The sequence below is a fragment of the Trachinotus anak genome, unplaced genomic scaffold (assembly GCF_046630095.1).
Source record: "Trachinotus anak isolate AG129_WGS33_773 ecotype Australia unplaced genomic scaffold, CSIRO_AGI_Tana_v1 ptg000010l, whole genome shotgun sequence".
Taxonomy (NCBI): domain Eukaryota; kingdom Metazoa; phylum Chordata; class Actinopteri; order Carangiformes; family Carangidae; genus Trachinotus; species Trachinotus anak.
The window spans coordinates 10,313,429-10,335,561 of NW_027273861.1; the positions used below are offsets into that span (position 1 = coordinate 10,313,429).

General features: G+C 41.7%; 2 protein-coding genes across 2 annotated transcripts; one reads left to right on the forward strand and one right to left on the reverse strand.

The window, feature by feature from the left end:
* The first annotated feature begins 1,868 nt into the window (after nt 1-1,868).
* Nucleotides 1,869-13,502, forward strand: mef2b (myocyte enhancer factor 2b). The gene is made up of 9 exons (XM_071487462.1): nt 1,869-2,047; nt 6,098-6,179; nt 7,767-7,970; nt 8,215-8,343; nt 8,644-8,833; nt 10,051-10,199; nt 10,481-10,595; nt 11,115-11,226; nt 11,995-13,502. Exons 2-9 carry the CDS (start codon nt 6,126-6,128, stop codon nt 12,305-12,307), a joined length of 1,266 nt encoding a protein of 421 aa, XP_071343563.1. The 5' UTR covers nt 1,869-2,047; nt 6,098-6,125; the 3' UTR covers nt 12,308-13,502.
* Nucleotides 13,503-16,179: 2,677 nt separating this feature from the next.
* Nucleotides 16,180-21,908, reverse strand: tmem161a (transmembrane protein 161A). Its single transcript, XM_071487463.1, has 11 exons — nt 21,782-21,908; nt 21,184-21,287; nt 21,012-21,095; nt 20,632-20,723; nt 20,249-20,405; nt 19,680-19,895; nt 19,394-19,537; nt 19,167-19,280; nt 18,858-19,032; nt 18,561-18,657; nt 16,180-18,068 (listed from the first exon to the last, which is right to left on the reverse strand). Exons 1-11 carry the CDS (start codon nt 21,782-21,784, stop codon nt 17,764-17,766), a joined length of 1,491 nt encoding a protein of 496 aa, XP_071343564.1. The 5' UTR covers nt 21,785-21,908; the 3' UTR covers nt 16,180-17,763.
* Between the last annotated feature and the right edge of the window lie 225 nt (nt 21,909-22,133).

Consider the following 22,133-nt stretch of genomic DNA (forward strand, 5'->3'; position numbering starts at 1 on the left):
GCTATATTATTTTTAGGAGAAGCCCACATTGTGTCACATCCCAAAATAGTCAATAATGCAGCTCATTCAGTTATTGCCTCTAAATATATCTTTTAAGCTGACAGCATGACTGCTTTCCATTAGTGTCTTAGCTTTGCTTTTGATCATTTTATTTACCATTTTTTCCCTTTTCCTCTCACACCCCTTTCATCATTTTATCTTAGAAGTACACAGGGTGAAGTGTAGTAGTTTTAGATCCAGTCTGATGGCCTCGCCACAAATGCGTCCTTTGTGAAGCGTATGTTAAATGTTTGTTGAGAATATCAGGGCGTTACAGATCAAACTATTTAAATTTTTTTTAACTTGTTGCTGTACTGCACCATGACCTATTTTACGCATTGTGTTATTTTTGTTCAACCCATTTGGCCTGTCTGTACAGCTGTGGACAAAATTACAGTTATAGTTTCAATTCGCTCTTCAGTTTAAGCTGGATTGAATTTTATGTGATGTCAGCCATAATGTGGATAGGCAACTGTGACGTATACACTGATAATACTGAGGGACTGAACTTATAGATCCATGGCACTTAATTAACCTGTAGAGATTCAGTGAATTGCCAAAGGATACTTCAGCACAGTGAATTCCTGCCAGTATGGAGCTTAGACCTGTGTCTTATGGCTGAAGGAAGGGCTCTTCAACCAGCAGACAGTCAGGCTGTGCAGCCATATCAATGAAATGATTAAAAAATGACATTTTTGATCCAACGACCTTTCATTTAAAAGCCCCTGATGTGCACAAAAACTAAAATTAAGGTTTAGAGAGAATTGAGAAACCTTAATTTTTCATCTGTAATGTTGTGCAGCTTCATTAGACCCTGAGTTAACGGGGGATTTTGAGATAATAATTAAAAAAAAAAAAATTTAACAGCACTGTAAAATGCAATTAAATCATGTCCCATCCCTGTAACTAATGGTACGTAATTAACACAGTGCATGTGTCTTTAGGGCAACCCCAGAGGTTCTGACATTAATCTGAAACCCCAAACAAGCAAACAAACACAAAATTGCATAGTTTTCTGCATTTTATTTTACCTTTCCTTTCTTACCTCTTAATTCTGCACAGCTTAACCTCATCAGGAGGGGAAATCACCCTCCCATCTCATGAAGCCTGTGGCGAGGCCCACATGTAGACAATATAAGGTCATAAGCAGAAAACCCCGAGCATCACTGCTCTACACTCATCACTTAAGGAAAAATAAACTCTCACAGCAAGTGACTTATTGGAAAGAAACTCCATCCTCCAAGTCAAAACTTAGGATGAATGTATTGACATTAAAGTGTGTCGGCCCAGCCCATCATTAGGGCACAATGATGCCCGACTGAGAAGTGGTGATGAGGCCGTTTCTGTACATGTTTACTACATGTTTTCATGTCATGTGATGTCGTGGTTTAGATGTTGTTTTGTGTAGTTTTCCTTCACCAGTTATAGAGAGAAAGCAGGGGTTATTTTTTTATTGATTTTTCTTGTTTTGCAATATGTAAATTATCATAAAACTGCACTTTCCCCCTCCCACTGTCACCCCCCCACCCCCCAGATGCCTATTAAAATACAAGCCTACACAAAATCAAAAAAGCAGGCTGCATCAAAGATTGGTGCCTGCGCTGTAATAGTCTTTTTAGTAGCCACAAGCGTTACAAAAAAAAAAACAAACACAGCCAGCCTGAGCTCTGCTGTGAACTTGCTGAAAGCCTGGAGTGACTGGCGCTGTAGGACTGCAGGCGGAGGAGCGCGTCCAATGGCGCGGCCGGGGAGGCGGGCTGCGGCGACGGGGGGAGGCGGGCTGCAGCAGCCAGCTGTTGGAAAGCTGCGCTCCTGAACCATCCGCTGCCACTGCATCAGGTGAATATCTCCACATCAGCACAGGACCGGGGCGCACGTCGGGGCTCCCTCTGCTCGCATCTGTCCTCTGTCTTTTTTTTTCTTTTATTTTCAACTTTCCCCGTTTGACCGGTCTCGATCGAGCGGCACACACTCAGAAGTAAACAGAGGAAAGGAGATCGAGGAACAGGTGAGCTCAGATGTTCTGTTTTCTTTTTAAGCATATGGTTTTTATATATATATATATATATATATATATATATATATATATATCTCGGTTTTTAAGGCAAATGAGCCAAGTTTCCTGAGGTTTCCTGTGCGGCAGAATTCATGACAGCTGTGAGTCAACTACCTGTTGCTGTGTTATTGAGAGCAGCCTATAGATGAGGCTATATTAGACAAGGATGCTTGGCAACTCGGGGACAGACGGGCTATTCTTAAACAGTCTATTTCGAATGACGTCAGCAATTTATTAGGCCTAATTATCCGCAAACATTTTTTTTTTTTTTGAGCTATGTATTTTTACAGTTTTTATTTTTAGCTCGCTGCTCGGCTTTAACCAGCATCTCAGCTCAGTTTGTTCCACATTTATTCTTTGTCAGTAAGTAGTAGCATAACTATAACTCTCCCTCTGCGTTTTATAGCCTCACTAGATAGATAGATAGATAGATAGATAGATAGATAGATAGATAGATAGATAGATAGATAGCCCCTTCAATCATTTGACGGCTCAGTCTCATCCAAAATGTTTTTTTGCTATATGAGATCATTGACAGGAGATGATACTTTTTGCAGCTAATTAAATTGCTGCTTTTTTTTTTTTTTTCACTCAAAAGGCTCAAACAAGTTTCCCTCCATCAGCTGTCATAGAGGCGTCTCTCAGCCTCATACCTTTGTAGAGTCCGTTGGACCTTAAACAACTTTATAGAGTCAAGAAAAGCTTTTTTTTTTTCTCTCTTCATGGAAAGATCAAATGTTCGTGCCTGCATGTACTATTGCTATTCTGGCTCTATCAAAAATATCAAGGCAATTCAATTATCTCCTGTTAAAATTAGACAAATATTTCCTCACCATTACTCTGCGAAGGCCCGGTGAGCACATGAACTGTCTGACCCTGAAGATGTGCCACTCACACAGGCATTCATTTGCCCTCGAGAGTAGGTAGAGCCACTACCACTAACCATCAGCGTAAAGATGACATCCTTTAAGTTATGATGCAAGCTGTGTACGGGCTGAAAAGTGTGACGAATATCACTAAGAAATCAACAGTTACACTCAGGGTTTCCTCTTCTGAACACACATTTATTCTTGACTTGACATTTCAAAAATTACTATCACCCTCTCCACTAGGGTTTAGGAGGATTTATGTATTGCTTCATGCAAATGTCTATTTTTAGAGACAGTTTTGGTCTGGTTTCACATTTTGCCCTCTTAACATAGGACTTATGTGACTGCAATGACTAAAACTTTGATCACAAGGCTGTGCAACAGACTGGTTAGGTGTGACACACACTGCCACAGCACTGCTGCTGCAGATAGTGTTCAGTGTAGCAGTGCAATGCAGTAGTCATGGTAGGTACAGCTTCTCTTGTGATTGATTTTTATTGTATAATCGACCCATGACTGAATGGAAAATATGAAAAATAATATATCACAGAAGTATGGCAGTGGAGCAGAGGCATGCTTTAGAGAGAGTATTTTATATTTCCCCACTTGGGGAAACTGATAACACCAACCACAGCCTTTGATAATTTTGCCATCATGTTTCAACACATTTAAAAGCCAACGCTGCAAATACGGACCTGAGTGATGCAGAAAAAACGATTAGCCACCACAGAACAAGCCATTTGCTTCTTTGGCTAATATGCATACACGTGTTTACCATGTTTTTGAAACATTTACAAGCCACCATGCTCTGAATGACTCATGGAAAGAAAATCATTGAAGCAGAACCCCCAATACTCAACAAATGGCCTACTTTTTTCCCTTCTCATTCATGCATAGAGTTCACTGCAGTGAGAAAAACATCTAGTGCAAGATATTCATGAGTGTCATCACAACAACTGATCAAACCTATTAAAATTGTTTGTCGCTGATTAGACAGACGCTCCTAGGGAATGTCAGAGAGCAGGGCTGCTGGCGCCTGCTATGTCTGTGCTCAGTTTTTTCCACTGTCTGGCCTCTGGGAAGGTGTCTGACAAAGGTGTCTTTCCCCATAGAAGCTACAAGACTCAAGGGCAAGTGTGCATGTGCAATTATCGCACTATTACAGTACACACAGTAAGTCTGTTTTGCATTCATATCTTGTCATAGGACTTCTGGGACTAGTTGATGGCATTCAGAGGTTAAAAAGATCAGCTCTCTCTTTTAATGTCCACCTTTCCTCAGCGGTTCGGGAGTTGAGCCTAGAGATGAAGGTTGGCAGGCGATGGATAGTTCTAGTTGTGGTGCATTCACAGACCTCAAGTGGCAGTTGTTGTGCGGGAAAACATCCAGAATTAGCTTATGTGTGAGGCACAGCGAGGCTTTTCCTGCCTGTCTCGGCCTTTAGGCCTTCGACAAACCTACCAAACCACATAGAGTTCTATAGCTAAGTCTACACTGTTTGGCTGGAGGTGAAGCTATATTTATCTAGCTAGTCATGTGTTCTAACAGAGCTGTCTGTGGCGGTGATAGTCGTCGTTTGGTTATATCTGAGAGGAGAGGAACTTTCTGAGATAAAGATCTCTCTGCCCTGTTTAGAACATATGTCCCACTTCCCTCTCTTGTCACCATTATCATGCTTTGATATGAGGTAAAATTGTCTCACAAATAAAACAAACAACAAAAAACAAAAAAAAAAAAAAACTGAGCAGCTTGACCTGCTGTTGCCTCAGATCTGTGAGGTGGACGAATTGTTCAATAGACAGACTAATGCTGGTTTATGTGGACCTCCACTTATGAGCAGGAGCATTTTGTCTGCAGTCTACTCTGCTTTAACGCAGAGGCAGCGGCGATGATGAGTTTGTCTGCAGCTGTCAGTGATGAGGTGTGTCTTGTCTCTGCAGCATATTCAGCACAGTGGATATCACAGGACTTTATAAGGTAATAATGAGGGCAAAGAGGTGGATTCCTCCAGAAATGCCCCAGATGCCTGTGTGCCAAGCTTACATTGAGAGGCAGCGGGCACTTTAGGGGTCGTGGGAACACGGGCGCCATATCCGCTCAGGCACCATCAGAAGGGACAGGGAACTAAATATAGAGGAGTCCAATACATGTCTAGTATTAAGGGGAAAAACCAGTGAAAACTCCTTTGGGCTTTGGAGAAGTACTGTATGGTCAGGTCAGAGGAGTCAGACCAGTAGTGGCCGTTTGACTGATAGTGAGTGTAAAATGGAGATAACTTGTACACAGTGCAAATTTCTATATGCATTTGATTTAGTGCTGTGTGGTGTTACAGCAGAGTCACTTCGTGGCTGACTCCCATGGTGCAAAGAGTGAATGAAAAACCCTCTGATTTCACATTGCTCTTTGGGGTCCAGCTGTATATGGTCCTACAGGGGCAGAGACAGGAGCCAGGGTTTTCTAGACCAAGAAAAACAGATAAACACTGGGTGTGAGTATCAGTAATGGACATTCTCAGGCTAACCACAATCTATCCATGTCTTTGCCCTCTGCCCCTCCAGACCCTGCTTTTTTCTGACCTGGCTGTTCATGAGAGAGGAGTGGGTGGCTTTTAGCATCAGCCATCTTTCAAAAACACACCGTTTTCCTTCGACTGTTTGGTTTCAGCTTGTTGCCTGCTGAACCTTTAAAAGGAGCTATCTACTGTATTTTTAACCCTGTCTCTCGGGGCTACACGGTGCAGCCGAGCACTGTGCCGCTGGCCCGGGGGTAACCCAGACTGTGGGGGTGTCAGACTGTGTGGACTGCTGGCCCGGCAAGGGCTGCTCTAACTTTAGACTGCATCGCCTCATGGTGGTAAAAATAAACACCCTACCCTAACCAAGGGGGAAGGGTATTGAGTCACTTAAACCAAATGGATGACATTTTCCCACCAGAATTATATGAACTTGAAGAGAAGTATTACTGAAGATTACCGCTGTTACTGTAAAATGTGGACCCATGCTCATACGGTACACAATAATTAACCGAATATTTATGACACATTTTTCACCCAGCCTTTATTTTCATTGAACTAGAGAATGGATCAATGTTAGTGTATATTGCTACTATAACATTCATCTGTTTTCTGTTACAGGTGTCAGAGTTACAGACGGCAGAAGAAAATGGGAAGAAAGAAAATACAAATTTCTCGTATTCTGGACCAGAGGAATAGACAGGTGGGCGTACATGCAGTATTTCTTTTACATTTCATTATGTTAGAATTTAAACCAGAATCCTTTTGCATAGTGTACATGTAAGTAGTGTACAAGTGATATTTGTATAATGATAACTCATTCAGATTAATTCACGATTAATTAATCAGTTGATCAACAACAGACAACAACAATGCAGCAACTGTTTTGATGGGTTTTTTTTTTTTGTTGTTGTCGTTGTTTTTTCTTTTTACATGAGGATTTGCTGCTGTTGTCTCCTCTGTATCACTGTAAACTGAATAGGTGACAGGAAAGGTTTAGGCAGAGGGAGAGAATGACATGCAGGAAAGAATCGTGCCGGTTGGGAGTCAAACCAGAGACTCGCCCGCTAAGAGCATGCACGCTCATGTGGTACGCGCCCTAACCACTCATGTATCAGGCCACCCCTGTCTGACATTCTATTGATGTCAAGTTTAAATAGTAATAGTAGCAGTGACATACTATGCGTACTGACTTACAAACACCATAATACTGTATGTTCTGTGCAAATGACTAGTGCGTGCAGTAGAAAGAGTACACAGATACTGCAGTCATGGCTGAGAGTCCAGCAAAGAAATGGACACACAACACACAAGGCAACTGCTGTACTGATTTGGGAGTAAATACACAGAGGATCCTGCCTGCATTGTGTAGCATTGTGAGATATAGCTCCTGCAGCTAACGTGTGTAGGAATATCTTCGTACTGCAAGATCGTGGAGGAAGCGTCACATCATTGTATGTGGAATGACGCGTGACAGCAAAGTTACATTTTATAATAATTGTAGCTCAGTTGCGTATTGAGGGCCAAGTTGGAGTCAGACGGATGTTAGTGCAACATTGGGTGACCGCGAGACTTACTTTATGAAAGTTAGGGTTTTCTTTTGCCAAAAGGACACAAGTGAAACAGTGGCCCAATCTGAATCAGTGTAGACCGCAAGAAAAACGTAAAGATTAAACAGTGTTCAGAGTGCTTGCAAATACAATTTGTTCCTCGTATCTGATCTTTTTGACTTAATCTTTTTTGGTGATAAGATGTGGGTTTTTTTGTGTTTTGTTTGTTGAGTTTTTCCTTATCAGAACCAGGGTCTGAAGGTAGACAGTGTTGTTGGCTGCACAGATTGCAAAGCCTTTTGGGTCAAACTTGAGATTTCATGCTGTATAAATATCTTGAGTGTCAACACTGTGGATATTTGATCTGTTGGGACTTCTGTGTTCTGCTTTTCCCCATAAAAATAAACAATTTTTTTTCAATGTTACCCTAAGCAGCATTTTTTTTAAAACAGCTGTAATCATTAATCTGGTAGCACAAAACATTTGTATAGTTGTGCAGTTGAACAGATCCAAGTTTGGTAAAGATTATTTTTTTCTTTTGTAAATATTGCTGCAACACGATTTGGCTCCAATTTGATTTATTCCGATCATTCATTCATGCAGCAGCATGACAAAAGAAATATTCAAGCAACTTCATATCTCAGCTTTTTATATGTTTGACTTCAGGTTTAAGACTTTAGCAGTAATAGCCTGGAATTAAAGGTAAGACTCAAGCCTCCGTGTGCTCGTTCGTGCCGCAGGTGACCTTCACCAAGCGCAAGTTTGGCCTGATGAAGAAGGCGTATGAGCTGAGCGTGCTGTGTGACTGTGAGATCGCTCTCATCATCTTCAACAGCACCAACCGTCTGTTCCAGTACGCCAGCACAGACATGGACAAAGTGCTGCTCAAATACACAGAGTACAGCGAGCCACACGAGAGTCGCACCAACACAGACATACTGGAGGTACTGTCCCAGCTGCTATTCAAGGGCATGACAGTGAAGCAGGATTTACTGAACTTAAGCGTTAATGTAATTCAAAAAATTGTTATTTTTCCCGCATGTGAATTTCAGGTGGCAACTCTTACAAAAGTTGAGATATATAGTCTTATATTTTGGAATAAAACCCTCATATCTCACTCTTGCTTTTCTTTATCTCTGTGTTATCACGGTAAGTAATTTTCCATGTGCGCTTTCTGTTCTGCATCAGACCCTGCGTCGGAAAGGCCTGGGGCTCGACAGCTCAGAGCTCGACAGTGAGGAGAGCATGCAGGTGGCCGCAGACAAATATCCTCTCAACGACGGCATGGATCTCTCTGTGGCCCGCCAGCGCTTCTATGTTGGTTCACACACGCTTCTGCTGTTGCGCATTCACCACATATACACAAGCATGAGCACACAAACCCCCAAGACCACTGAAATGACCTGAGCTAAACTGAAGGAAAGGATTTTAATAGGTTTTAATGAAGTGAAACAGCAGTTTCTTGTGATACTGTCAAAGTTATAATGGTGATTCTGACTCAAAAATACACAAGACCAAGCATAATTTTACCCCCTAAATGTGCATTTTTCCTGACTTACTGACAAGTTTTAGACTTGAACTCTTATGCTGCTATTATATGTGTATATTTTACTTCAGGGTCCATCACTGCTCTCACCAGAAGCCCAGTTCCTGGTGTCTGCAGGCTGTGAAAACGGCTTCCCCAACTCCACTGGATCCGGCATGGCATCCCACAGACCCCCGGTCTTTAAATCTATTGGCTCCAGACCCAGCTCTGCCAGCCCTGCTGCACCACATGCACACACTGCATTCATGTCTCCACACTCAGGTGAGCTTCACTTGGCCGGCCGTTTGAAACACGATACCAGAATCATTCTGTTACCTCTGCTAAGAAGTTTATATTTTCACCCGTGTCAGTTTTTTTTGTCAGCAGCATTGCGGAAAAAAAAAAAAAACTGAACCGATTTTCTCTAAACTTGGTGGAGGGATGGGGCGTGGGCCAGGGAAGAACCCATTCAATTTTGGGGCAGATTCAGATCATTTATGATGAATTTGAATTTTGTTCTCTTAAGTCTGGTGTATGTTGTTTCACATTGACCCTGGTGGGGGTCTGCGCACTAAATACAATGCCAGAAACTGCACTGAACCAAGTCATAAAGTTTCCTTGTTGTGTTTAATGTAGTTTTATAATACCAGTGTTTAACCTCTCAGTGAATCTGTGTCAATACAAGACTTTCATTACAAAATGAATTTACACACAAAAATGTGACTCAAATGAACACTCTGTGCTATAGCCTTTTGCTAACGTTTCACAGAATATGACCTTTTGAAACCACATGTCTGAAATACTGAGCAATGAGTATTTTTCTGCCTTGAAACAGATTTATAGCATTTACCGTGAAAATCCATGGAACCCTCTTCTGGCCCTCCTGCTAAATGCTTGCTGTGAAATTCACATGTACTGTCAACTTTTTGTGCAGCTGGCTGTGAACTCACAGGAAGTGTGTTTGTGTGTGTGTGTGTGTGCATGTATGTGCATGTGTGTGTGCACTAATCCACACATGCAGTCGGCCTGTTTTGTGAAACTGGCCCTCCACCAGTGTAACAGCGGCTGTAACCAGTTCTGTGGTTTCTGTACTGAATGTATCACACCTGCCAGTCATGTCAGCCGCCTCTACAGTCTTTCACTATTCGGGCACGCTATGATGTCATTGATAGTCATGGTGTTTATATATGTATTAAGTGTTACTCCAATTAAAAGACACTGTTTCTTGGATTAAGATCAGTTCCATTTTTTTCTGTCAGGTCAACAATACAGATTAATTACAAATCTTTACATGAACTTCTAAATGATAGCTGCACGTATATAGCCGATCGTAAAGATCAAGTACTGATTCAGTGGTCAAACCAAAAGAAGAAGTTCAGTTTTATCACACTTACAAACCGGGGGAGGTGAGGAATGTGTCAGAAAAATAAATGATTCTTCTGTGAGTGAAACAAGCTCACATCTCTTTTCACTTCCTGCTCCTGTCTTTCACTATGTAGGTATCGGCTACTCTGTGTTCTCCCATGGCAACCTGAATCGCACTCTGGACATGAAAACCCCTCCTCCTCTGAACCTGGGCAGTGAGAACATGCGGGGAGACGCTGCTAATCAGGCCATGGGTGCCACACGTGCTAACCACAACTCTGCTGTAAATAGCTCTTACTATCCAGTGTGATCAAATAGGTGTCAGTGAATCTAACACATACTGTACATGTGCTTGTTAAACTTGAGGCTCCCTGTGACATGAAGGGACGTACCAATACATGCAAACTGATTTGCGAACATGGTCAAGCAGTTTCAGTTTTTCCTCACATATTCACACCTTTCACAAATATAACATTCAAAGGTTTTATATGCTGCCATGGGGAGACGGCGATGTTGGTACAAACATGAGATTTGCAGTTTGACTATGTTCTCTTTGTCCATCAGAGGGGTCTCTTGTACCAGGGTCTGCACGGCGGCAGCTCTATGGTAGCCATGGGCAAGGCGGGGCTGCTGGGCCACAGTTTGGGAGGCTATGGCCTTCCCTCTCCTGGAGCTTCAGGTGGGTTTGCAGATGAGAAGATACTTTAAAGGACACGACAGGCTTGTTCATCATCTTGCTGAGAGTTAGATCCAAACGTTGACACCACTCCCTGGGCTGAAAGGTAAAAATGAAGCTGGTCTGAGCAGCATCTTAGCTTCGCTTAGCATAAAGACTGGAGACAGGGGGAACAGCTAGCCTGGCTCTGTCCAAAGGTAACAAAACCCACCTATTCGCCACCAGTAAAGCACACTAATGAACAGGTTATATCTAACTAGCCAGGTTAGCTGTTTCACCATCTTTCCTCTCATTATGCTAGGCTAAGCTAAGCTAACTGGCTGATGGCAGTAGCTTTATATTGAAAGTATTGTACAGTGGTGTTGATATTCTCATTTAGCTCTCAGCAAGAAAACCAATAAACACATTTCTCAAACTTTTCATTTAGGTGTAGCTAATATATCCTCTTATTTGAAGATGCTGCTATACATCTTTTGTCTCCTTGTTTTAATCTGATGATTTATATTCTTCTTCCTTTTGCAGAGTACAGCCAGCCTGGTTTTTATCACTCTGTTAGTCTACAACGAGCATCAGTGAACCCCTGGCAAACAGCACAGCCGCCTCAGGAGCCCCATGGGCCTCATATAACCCCAGGGTAAGCATATTAATGTGTAATATGGTACCACTGTGTGGATGAAATATGGAGTCATCATTCAGACAAGTGGGTCTGCTCAATGTTGTTTCATTCACTGTTGCTGTGCAACATTTTGACCAATCAGATCCTCATCAGGCACAAAACAACACTAATCACATTACATGTATAGTACATAACTCAAAATGATGCCAACCATGAATGCGAACAAAATGATTAGCAGTCAGACAGAACAACAAAAGGAGAAAGGGGAAAAAAAGCAATTATAAAAAAACAAAGTATAAAAATTGAATAGATAAATAGATAAATAACATAAAAGACAATAAAAAATAGTTTAAGATGAAACAACAACAACAACAACAATATAATAAAATTATTATTATTATTATTAGTAGTAGTAGTAGTAGTAGTAGTATTCATAAAACAAATTATAAATACAATGAAAAATATATACATGAAATAAAATATTGTAGTTGTGAAGGCTGTGTGTCTAGTTGTGTTTCACTGGATTTTAAGTTCATTATCTCAATTATTGGATCACACATTCATGTATGTTCTTGAGTTGCGTTTGGTGCCTCTGCTGGTTTCACATTGTTCATTTTTGCTCATATGCAGAGATTAGAAATATCTTTGTTGAAACTGGTAAATTTACAAACAGTTTTTTTTAATTTGAATGTCATCTAGTTGCACCTGATGGACTTTAAATATATTTGCAGAATTGACATTTGCTCAAACTTTTTCTTTTTCTTTTGTCTTTCTTGCTGTTTCCAGGGTGTCCAGCGGAGGGTGCTCCTTCCCCTCTCAGTCGTGCTCCTCAACCTCTCCACATGTGCCCTCCCTCAACCTCAGCATCAAATCAGAGCGTAGCTCTCCTGAGCACATGTCCTCACCCACCTCACCTCCTCTACACCACCTTAGGCAGCACTCTCCAATGAGTGACCTTGATTCGGCCTCCCACACCCCACCAGAAACCCGGCAGGCCAATGAGACGAAGGAGTTTCCCAAAACCGGCTACCAGCATGACGAAAAGGAAGGAGGGCAGCCTCTCAGGCAGTTAGAGATGAGTGACGGATGGCAGAGATAGCTGGCTGCTGCAATCTACCACCATCTCCCATTCAATCAGCTACCCTCCTTCAAAACCAGTGCTCTATTACACACACACATACACACACACACACACGCACACACAAAAGATAGCGAGATGGGGTGGATTTGTCCCCATCCCAGAGAGGAATGCCCCTCTTTGTCTCCTCATACAGAGCTGGTCTCTCCTGGGCAAATTTTTCTCTGCATCACTTGATTGACCCCATGAGGAGATTGATGCATACAGACATTTGCTTTTTGTTTGATTAGCTTTAGTTTTCTGTGTGGACATAATGTGAATCAAAAAAAAAAAATGCTATTTGAAATGTGTTTGTTTTGTTCTGTGACTTTGTTGAAGTTAGCTACAGCAGCACAGCGGGACCAACTGAATTTCTCCAAAACTGTAAAACGTGTCTACGCACATATTTGGCTTCCAAAGCGGCCTTCAGCGTTTGACCCTAGGTTTGGTGTGAAAATTGGAAAATAGCTGTAAAATTCCACTCCACTGTCTTCGTATAAATGTTACAGTGAAGAGCAGTCTCTGTGCACAGTAAAACCTTTACACCTTGTGTCCCTGTTGTTTGAAATAGTGAAATGTGCCTGGACACGAGGACATCTTAAAGGTGAGGAGCATATTTTTTCAAGTTTGTCTTAAAACAATACTGACACTGCACTGAAATTGTTTTTGGTTGCTGTAATTGGTCCTGCTGTCCATACTGTCCGTAAAAAAAGATCCATTAATAGGCAATTCTGTTTAAAGAAATGGGGGACATAATTCATTTTTACTGCACAAAAATAATAATATCAGGCTTTGTTGTGTGAATTAGTCAGATTAAGATGGTATCTTTAGTTATTTGAATACAGAGTTCCCTGTTTGTGTTTGCTCAGTGTAAGTCAAGTCATGTTTATTTGTAGATGATATCTCACACAGAAGAGAGTGCTTTACAGAGTAACGCAACAAATACTGTCCAGAACCAGGATTGTTGAGTTTGTCCCTTATCTCTGGAATCACATTAAGACAGGATATTTATATGGACGTGGGGGAACAATGACAGTGACCAAAACTGCCTCAAAGAACATGTGGGTATAGACTTGAAAAAATGTGAACCTATCCTTTAAAAATCTGGGCATCATTGGATCTCAGGAATTTGGATGATTGTTTCCTTAGAAAGTTAAAAAAAAAAAAAAAAAAAAAATCGCTTTCCATGTTCGTTTGTAATTGTGAATAAGCAAAAATTTTAGTTATATTATTCTTACAAATAATCACAGTTTCTTCTTTTTAATTTGTTGATAACAAAATACATGGCAATCTACTTCAAATAAAGACCAAAGTGTTTAAATGTTGTCCCTATGCATTGCAATTAAATACTGCAACACCCAAAGATGTATGTATTTCTCTAAAGCAGGACTAATTTGATTTAAATAATATAAAATGGCACCAATTACTTTTTTTGTTTTTTTGAAGGGCTTAATTTAGTAAGTGCATATTGATATTTATATATGGGACACTTTGTAAGGAATGAGTCTAATTACTTATAGAATGTTTAATTAATGAAATCCCACAAATAACTTTTTTATTGAGGAATATTTGGTTTTGATTATAGGTTGAAGGTATATATACAGACATCTGTGTGTTTTAGTTTAGCATATTCAACTTTTGATCTGCAAAGGGCAAAACATATTCAGAATTCAGGTCGGGATGAATTTACGGTTATTGTCCACAAGGGGTCATCTTCTTGTACAACATATGGATTTGAGTGAGAAGTTACAGAGCAGGGAAGACCAGCTGTAACTATCAGTGATTAATCAGATCAGATGAGTCTCTATGACAGGACCCAGGCTCAGTGGTTCACCCTGCAGACATTTAACAGATAGATGATGACGAACTCTGCAGAGATTCAGTGGAGCGGCTGGTGGAGGGCTTCAAGTTCAAGTGCTGCTGTGGAATTAGCTGTTTTGTTTTTTTTTTTCTTCCTTTTTTAAAATGCAGTTATGTGGATTAATATCAGCATGAAAAACCAAGTTGTCAGTATTCTGATGTTTTGGATTTAGTTTTTATATGTTTGCTGAATGCTTCACTAACAGAACAGAGACAGATTTTCATTTGACATTTGTTGTGTTTCCTTTTAAATAAAAGTGGTTTGATTTGTATGTTTGCTCGGGCCTGTTTTTTTTTTTTTTTTATTTCTACAAAGGACATTTAGTTTATTATCTTTCTTTTGAGAGGAAAAATGTGATTCTGTTTTTTTCATGTACATGCTTTTCAAAGACAGATAAAATGGTGTCCGGTGTGTAGCTATCAAGCTTTCATGTGCCCATTTATTTAGTCTTATTCACCTCTGTTCCATCTTTTCAACACACACACTCCCTCATTATCATGTCTGGCCCCTGTCAGGCAGCTCACCACGCAGCCACCAAACGAGAGGAACAAGAATGGACTACTTAAAAGCCTGGAGACCTTTATGTCTTCAAAAAATACATTCAGCGCAAAAAGGCTCATTTCCACAGCTGGCTGTCTCACAATAACTATGCCTGAACGTTTTCTTGCGCTACCCCTATGGAGCGGTTGCCTTCCTTTCCATTTCAACTAAAAGCAGAGTCGAGCCCCGGTCCATCTCTGTCGCCTCTCCTCCCTAAATGAAAAGAGACTCTCACTGGGGTCATGTCTGGTCTGCTCCCCTGAGACAAGGCCGGGCCCAGACTGTAGGGCATGTCTGGGTCCAGCATGCACACACACACACACACACACACACACACACACACACATACATACACACACAGAGGTTTCTATGGCAACCCCATCCAGTCATGGCTGCCTGACTTGGGCCGCTGCAGTCCACAGAGCAGATCTGAGAGGGCCCGAGGCCTCCAGCACAGATGCACATAATTAATGTGATTATATAGATATGTCAGCCCTGTCACCTCTCAGTTCATTAGGCTGGACCCTCTCACAGACCAGTCAGAGAGGAACAGAGCGTACAAATGTGCAACGTACAGGGCTAAAATTGTGCTACTCAATCATGTAATCTAACAACAAGAGAAACGTTCTGCACAGAAATCTTCTGTAACTATTTCCTCTTTTCTAATGATTCTTAATCAGTGTGAAAAAAGCAGCACCAGTGCTACAGAAGCACAGCATCCCCATCCTAAACTTCAGACAACCATCTTGTAGACAGGATGTAAAGGTTGTTAACTGGTGCCCTCCTAAATGTCTCCACTTCTCTCCCTGTGTCTTTGTGATTGCTGATATCCTCCAACAAAGCATGTCCCAGTGCACGTCAAAAGACCAAGAGGGGACTGTCCCTCCCTGAGTTGGAGAGACCTTTTGTGACTTTTGATTGGACGTGAAAGTCAAATGATATCGCCAATAAATCACGTCAGCTTTCAGACAAAAGAGCCTCTCCAGTCTCGCTCTGGAGAAAGGTCACGTTCCTTAACTGTTGTTCCAAGACTGGAATGTAAATCTGAATGTTTTGATAATGTCATAAAGCTTATAAATCTAGTTTGGATGATTTTTGACTGTGCTGACAAGTGGAGAGCATGTGGGTGCAATTTGTATTAAATAATGTCCAGAAATTGGATAATGTCCAGGAAATGACACTGTTCCTACAGCCAAGTCTGGCATCTTGGCTGTAGGAACATGTTTCTTCCCAGACTCTTCATAGGGCATCAGGTTCATAGTAATTAACAGTGATTAAAGAATAATCTTCTCAGGAGGTTGGGGTCAGAGATCAGGACCCAGCACAGCGGCGAGACACTCCATTGTCATGCATGTCTTTTGTCATTTGAAGCGCCAATTTTTCAAGGGAAATGTTTTATAGGCGATATCTCCCACGCTCCTCGGTGGAAGGCAGATAAAGTGATAAAGTGACATGAAAATAATGTTTTTATTAAGCCACACAAACAAAATGATCAGGTTACAGCCTAAAGTTTGCAAACCATGCATTCAGAAAATCTCAAAAAGCAACATTTTCATATGAACTTCACAGTATAATGATTTTACAACATTCAATTCAAATCTATCTAAAAAAAAAACAAGAACAAAAAAACAAACAAAAACACTCAAAATCAAAACTTGCCACAAACAGAATAAAAAATGTACAGAATTATAGCATCTGTATCATTTCTAAATAAGACAACATTATTTGAGGCAATGTATCATAAATAAATAAATAAAATACACTGATGTAAAACAGATTTAAAGTTGACTATGATTAATCCTAAATGTACATGAGTGGTTGGAAATAAGGACGGCGTAATAGAAAAATACATGTAGCTGAAGAAGACACTGCAACAAAAACAGTTGCCAGTGAATAGTGTTTGAAAATCACAGGAAACACAGAAATGAGTTTGGAGTGTTAATTATATCTACCAACTGATTTTATTCATTCTAAATATGCATGAACAGGGAGGAAGGAGATTTTAAAACTGACTCAAAATCCCTGAGCTCCCAGGCACTTGGGAATTCTGAAGGAAACTCTTTATGCAAAAGCAACTGCTCTTCAGTTCCTGGCTAACAGTCAGCCTCAACTACAGTTTGGACTGATACATGTTCAGCTGCGGTAAATTCCATAGGCTGGATCTGAGCTTTACTACTTTGTTGCAATCAAAGCATGAGAGCAGAAAAAGACAACAAAAAAAATCAAAACCATGTAGCACTCTTGAATCGGTTCCTTAAGGGGGACAAAGAGTCCCTCACAAAAATAAAGCGTCTTATCTACACTGGGACAGATATTAATACTCAACCTGGTACCATTAAATATCTTATATGCAGCATTTAACAATGTTCTAGTAAGAACAATTCTGGTAACACTGGCATAGATACATCTGAAAAGTTGCATATAAATGTTCTGCTGAAGTAGCTGGAAGATGATCAGGGGCCTGGATCACAAAGCAAGATGAACTGTCTTTGGCCTTAACTAATGGTGACCTATTCTGCAGGGCTCGCCTGACCAGCTCAATGGGAAAACTGAGTCATCATTTCAGGTCATTCTCATTCACAGGCATCACTGTGTTTTATTAAGTACTCCACTAATAGATCTTTTGATGTTGCATGTTCAGCTGCATAAGTGTGCTCAGAGATACTGGTTTTCAAGGATTGCCATGGTTAGACTCAGTAAAGCCAGAGGGCCAAAAGAAAGCCAGACTAAGTTACATTTGTTTTGTGATAGAGGCTCAAATTCTCTCTGTACATTGGTGTTACTGATACCAGTGGCCTGCTGGTCATAAAAAGCCAATATTGCAACAAACAGTAACCACCATTACTCTACTCTCAACAAACCTTGATGAATTCCTCTATTACAACCAAAAACATGGTGCATTCTGTCTGTAGTTGTGTGTCTTAATGAACCGCCCCCCCTCCCTCTGCAGCAGGAATCCTTTGCGACAGTGTAACAACAGCTGAGGGCTAGAGAGTTGCATTGCAGGTAGAGTGGTGTGGCACTCTGCTTCACTCAGTTAGTTCTGCATAAGGTACTGGTGGAAGTAAATGCCGAACAGAGAGCTGATGACCTGGCAGGCAGCCACCCACCAGGTGAGGAAAGCGAAGAAGCCTCGGAAAAAAAGTGGAGTGAGGACGGAGCGCAGCGCTGTGAAGGTCGCTGACAGGTGAGCTACTGTGGCCTGGATGTCTTCCTCCATGTCCTCCACCCCCTCTTCATCTTCATCGAGACCATTGGGAAGCACAGGCGCTGCTGTGGGAATCACCAGTGCCGGTGTCACCCCGGGGGTCTCTTCTGCAGCCATTCCCCAAGAGAAGTCCCCTGTAAGTTCAGCAGAGATCAGTTAATGTTTAGATGTCTCCAGTGAACTTGGAGGACAAAGTTAGAAAGCAGACCATTGAAAGAAACCATTGCTTGTTATGTTAAACTGACACTAAAACTTGACATTTACTGTGGAAAGTTTCTAATATTTAACTCCACGGTAGCTCAAATATTTAATGTGACACTGTAGAGATAGTTCAACATCTTGGGAAATCTGCTTCACCACTCTTATATATGGATAGCAAAATTAACATGTTATGTTGTCTTGTTTGTTTATACTAATTGTAGTTTGTAATAAACCTGGGGTAATTACAGGGTAATAATGTGCTGGACTAATTTTGGCGTGAAGCAGTAGCTGTTTCTCCCTGTTTCCACTCTTTATCCTAGGCTAAGCTAGCTGGCTCCTAGCTTCATATATTTAACAAACAGATGAAGATCAAGTGTGGATTCTTCCTTTAATGCAGTGGTTGTGATGGTGGTGGTTTTACTTACCTAGTGCCTTGAGTGCCAGTGTGGAGAAGAGGATGAGAAAAACAGGAACGAGGTACTGGAGAGTGACTACAGTCAGATAGCAGAACACACGCGTAACCTGGAAAAACAGCACATTTCCTTTATACTTAACAAGCAGTTAAGAGTTTTTGTTTTCTATTCCATAGAAAAGCTTTGATCAAAAAATTCTGAATTGAAAAGTGGAACTAAAATTCAAATCTTCACTATTCAAATATTCAAATTCTCACTTATATTGTCTCTGATTCATATTCTATATATAACATTAATACTGTATCTGACCTTCCTCTGAATGTCAATGGCAGCGATACGTCCCGCTTCTTTCTTCATCTGCTCCACCCACTTCTGAGCCAGGTTGAGGTAGGCCTGCAGGTGGTAACGAGTCAGTGCTAGGCGCAGCACACACAGCACCACGACGATCCACAGACGCATGCTATCAAATACTGCGCTGGGCACTCTGCAAGAGATTATCACATCAGCAAAAGTCAGGTGTCCACTAGGCCCTGTTTGGGCGACATCTTGCATTTCTTGATAGCTGTTTCTGAGCTTACTTGTCGTGGATAAAATGAGCAAATATGTACATGCACTCACATTGTGATGGAGGTCTTTCCCATGGGTGCATTGGCCAGGAAGTCTCTTGCAATGGGCTTAACCCACAGAACCAACACAATGACTGGAGACAGGAAACTCATGTGTAGCAGAATCCTGCAGGAAAGATTAGGGGCACCGCTGAGAGAGCTAAGTATTGCTAATGTAATGTGTTTTTAACAGGACATAGAGCACATCGCTTTTTGCAGTGTAAATGTATCGGGTCCTACTGGATGAGTGGCCGGTCTGAGTTCATCTGTACAGCATCAAGATGAGTCTGAGCCAGTCGCAGTCCGGGGAAGGCCAGCAGAGCGCCAATGTAAGCACAGACAGCAGCCAGACCGAGCTTCACTGTCAGCTTAGTAACTGGGATTCTGAAGTCAAAACAACAACCAGTGGTTTCGCATGGCTGCATCTAACACAGAAATTTGTCAAGTACATTCTGTTGCTGGCCTATGCATAGTACTAAACCATGGTGGTGTCTGTAAATATTACGATGCAATGTCAGATACTTACGACCACTCAGCGTAGCCCTGCTGTTTGGCAAAGACTTCCAAGTTGTCGAAGAGGCTGGAAAAGCCAGACTCCAGGCCGAACTCCAGGTAGTCCTCTCTGACCACCAGCACCAGCATGGCCACGAGCAGAGAGAGAAAACCAAAGGCAAGGCACACGGATCGCTCGCCGCCCTCTTCAGAGCGGAAGTAGTGGCTCATCAGAGTGTGAAGGGTCTTTCTGAGTGTTGCACATTAAGTGTAAACAACCGTGAGGAAAGAGCAGCACTTACCCAGTTGAAGACGCTCTATATTGTATATCTTAATGAAGCCACATTACCTTTAGTTTTTCAACCCGTTTTAAAATATCAATAGTTATACACTGCACTTTATCATGTTTTATCAACAGACATGCATTCTGATAGAAGCTATTTTGCAAACATGACTAGATGCTTCATCATCTTTGCCATTCGATCATGCAAAAAGTTTGAGACTGCTTCTTCAAAATAAAATTACCTTCTGTAGGATCAAACAGTCTACATGTTTAAAGATGTGTGCGTTACGACATGAAGTGACTTTACAGTTGAAGGATACAGACAGAAGAGAACAGTCAGAACACACCAGATAGCTCCAATATTGACCTCTTTGCTGGCATCCACCACATTGTAATAACACTCAGTGAACAGGAAGACACCCGTTGCATAGATGGCAAAATCTACCAGCCACTGGTACTCCAGGAAAAAACGCAGCACTGAGAGTAGAAACAAGGAAGAAAGAACATTGGTATTCAGAGAAGATTGTTTAGTCTAATACCTGTTGATTAAAATTAAATGTCACGCATTGTTTTGATGCAGGAAGCATGCAAAAAAATGAAAGCATTGTTAATGTATATTAGGTCAGTTGTGAGTCCACAGCTGAGCCTGAGTTGTGTTTGGACTTCTTTAGTGGTGGTGTAGAGAGACCAGTGTTTGTTTTACCAAGAGCGTCAATGACGCTGACTGGAGCTTTCTCCAGGTGAAGGTCGATGTCTTTGGGCACAGTGAGGGGTTTGCTCTCCCCATTCTGTCTCCTACAAATAACACAAAGAGGACACATGGCTTTGTTTAAAAAAACAAACAAATATGCTTCTGTTATAGAGATTTACAAGAAAACACAAAACACACAGAGAGAATAAATGTTGCTTGTTTGGATTTGGTCAGAGGTAAAGTAAAACATAGGCAACAGAAAGTACAACCCTGCACCTTTATTTCAATAAACACAAAGATTTATAAATGGGTTTTTGAGGATGTCTTCCCATAGGCAGCCCTACTGAGATGTGACTCTTTTCCGCCTTGACAGACCCTCCCCCAACACCCACCTGTCTCTCCTGTTCGGTTTTGGCATTTGCTTTCCTGCCAATGCACACAGCTCTCCTTCTGATGGGTGTTTGAACCGGAACAAACTGGAAGAAACGGCAGGCACATGTACGTAAACAGTGCACATCACACTTTGTGTATTACTGTATGTCCAGGCTGTAAGAGTGACAATACCTGCCGTTGCAGAGGAGCCAGCGAGCAAAGGAGCAATGTGGAGCCATCCTCTGCATAATGCTGGCAGCCAGCAAGCTGACCACCAGCTGAACCCCCATCAGCGCCTGTCAGAGGAAACACACACAGGTTTACAGTATGAGATCCAGCCCTGAAGCTCCCATCTGTGTGTGTCAGTAGTGGGTAATACATCAGAGGCTGGTCAGAGGGTGTCTTGTCTTCAACTGTGGCAGTCTGTCATGGCAGTATTTTGTGTTGACTCAGCACACGGGACACATTAAAGTTTCAACAAGACGTGGTTTTCGCTTCAGGAACGATAAGTTGGGTCCCATGTCAAAAGCTGCGGCAGAAGCGAAGTCATGCACTGCGCTGAAAGCGTCCGCAAAATGAATGAAGCAATGTGGCAAATGGCTATCGTGCTAAGTTTAGCTAAACTTCACCACCTGTCAGTGCTGCTGCAAGCGTTAGCTAGCTACTTAGCATTAGCCAACTAGCTCTCACAATAACTAATACGACCAAAATTAGCTCGCTAGTGAGTTTTTCAGCACGCTGCCAAGACTGGTCATGACATGCAAGGTTACAAGAATGTGACTTCGGTTACCATCTCTTCTGCCGAAAGACGTGGTTAAACCCTGACTATGTACGAGGTCCTCTCCTTCTCATGCAGCAGAGTCTTGACAGCTGAACCAACTGACATGTGAAGCTGCTCAAGGTCCCGGATGTACTAGTGGCGCCACCGCTGCTTTCAGGTGCTCCGCGAAAGCTCTGTAAATTCTAAACGTCGAGACAACATCAGCTTGTGCTGCCGCTACGATTCCGAGGCGGGAGGTAAAGTAGCTGCCTGAACGTGAATTACTGTGCTTAAGTGCTATATTTTAGAGTTTCCAGTATTTTACTTGACTGTAAATTTTATGAGACTGTGTTTTATGCGTTTATTCGGCTGCTGCAATTAT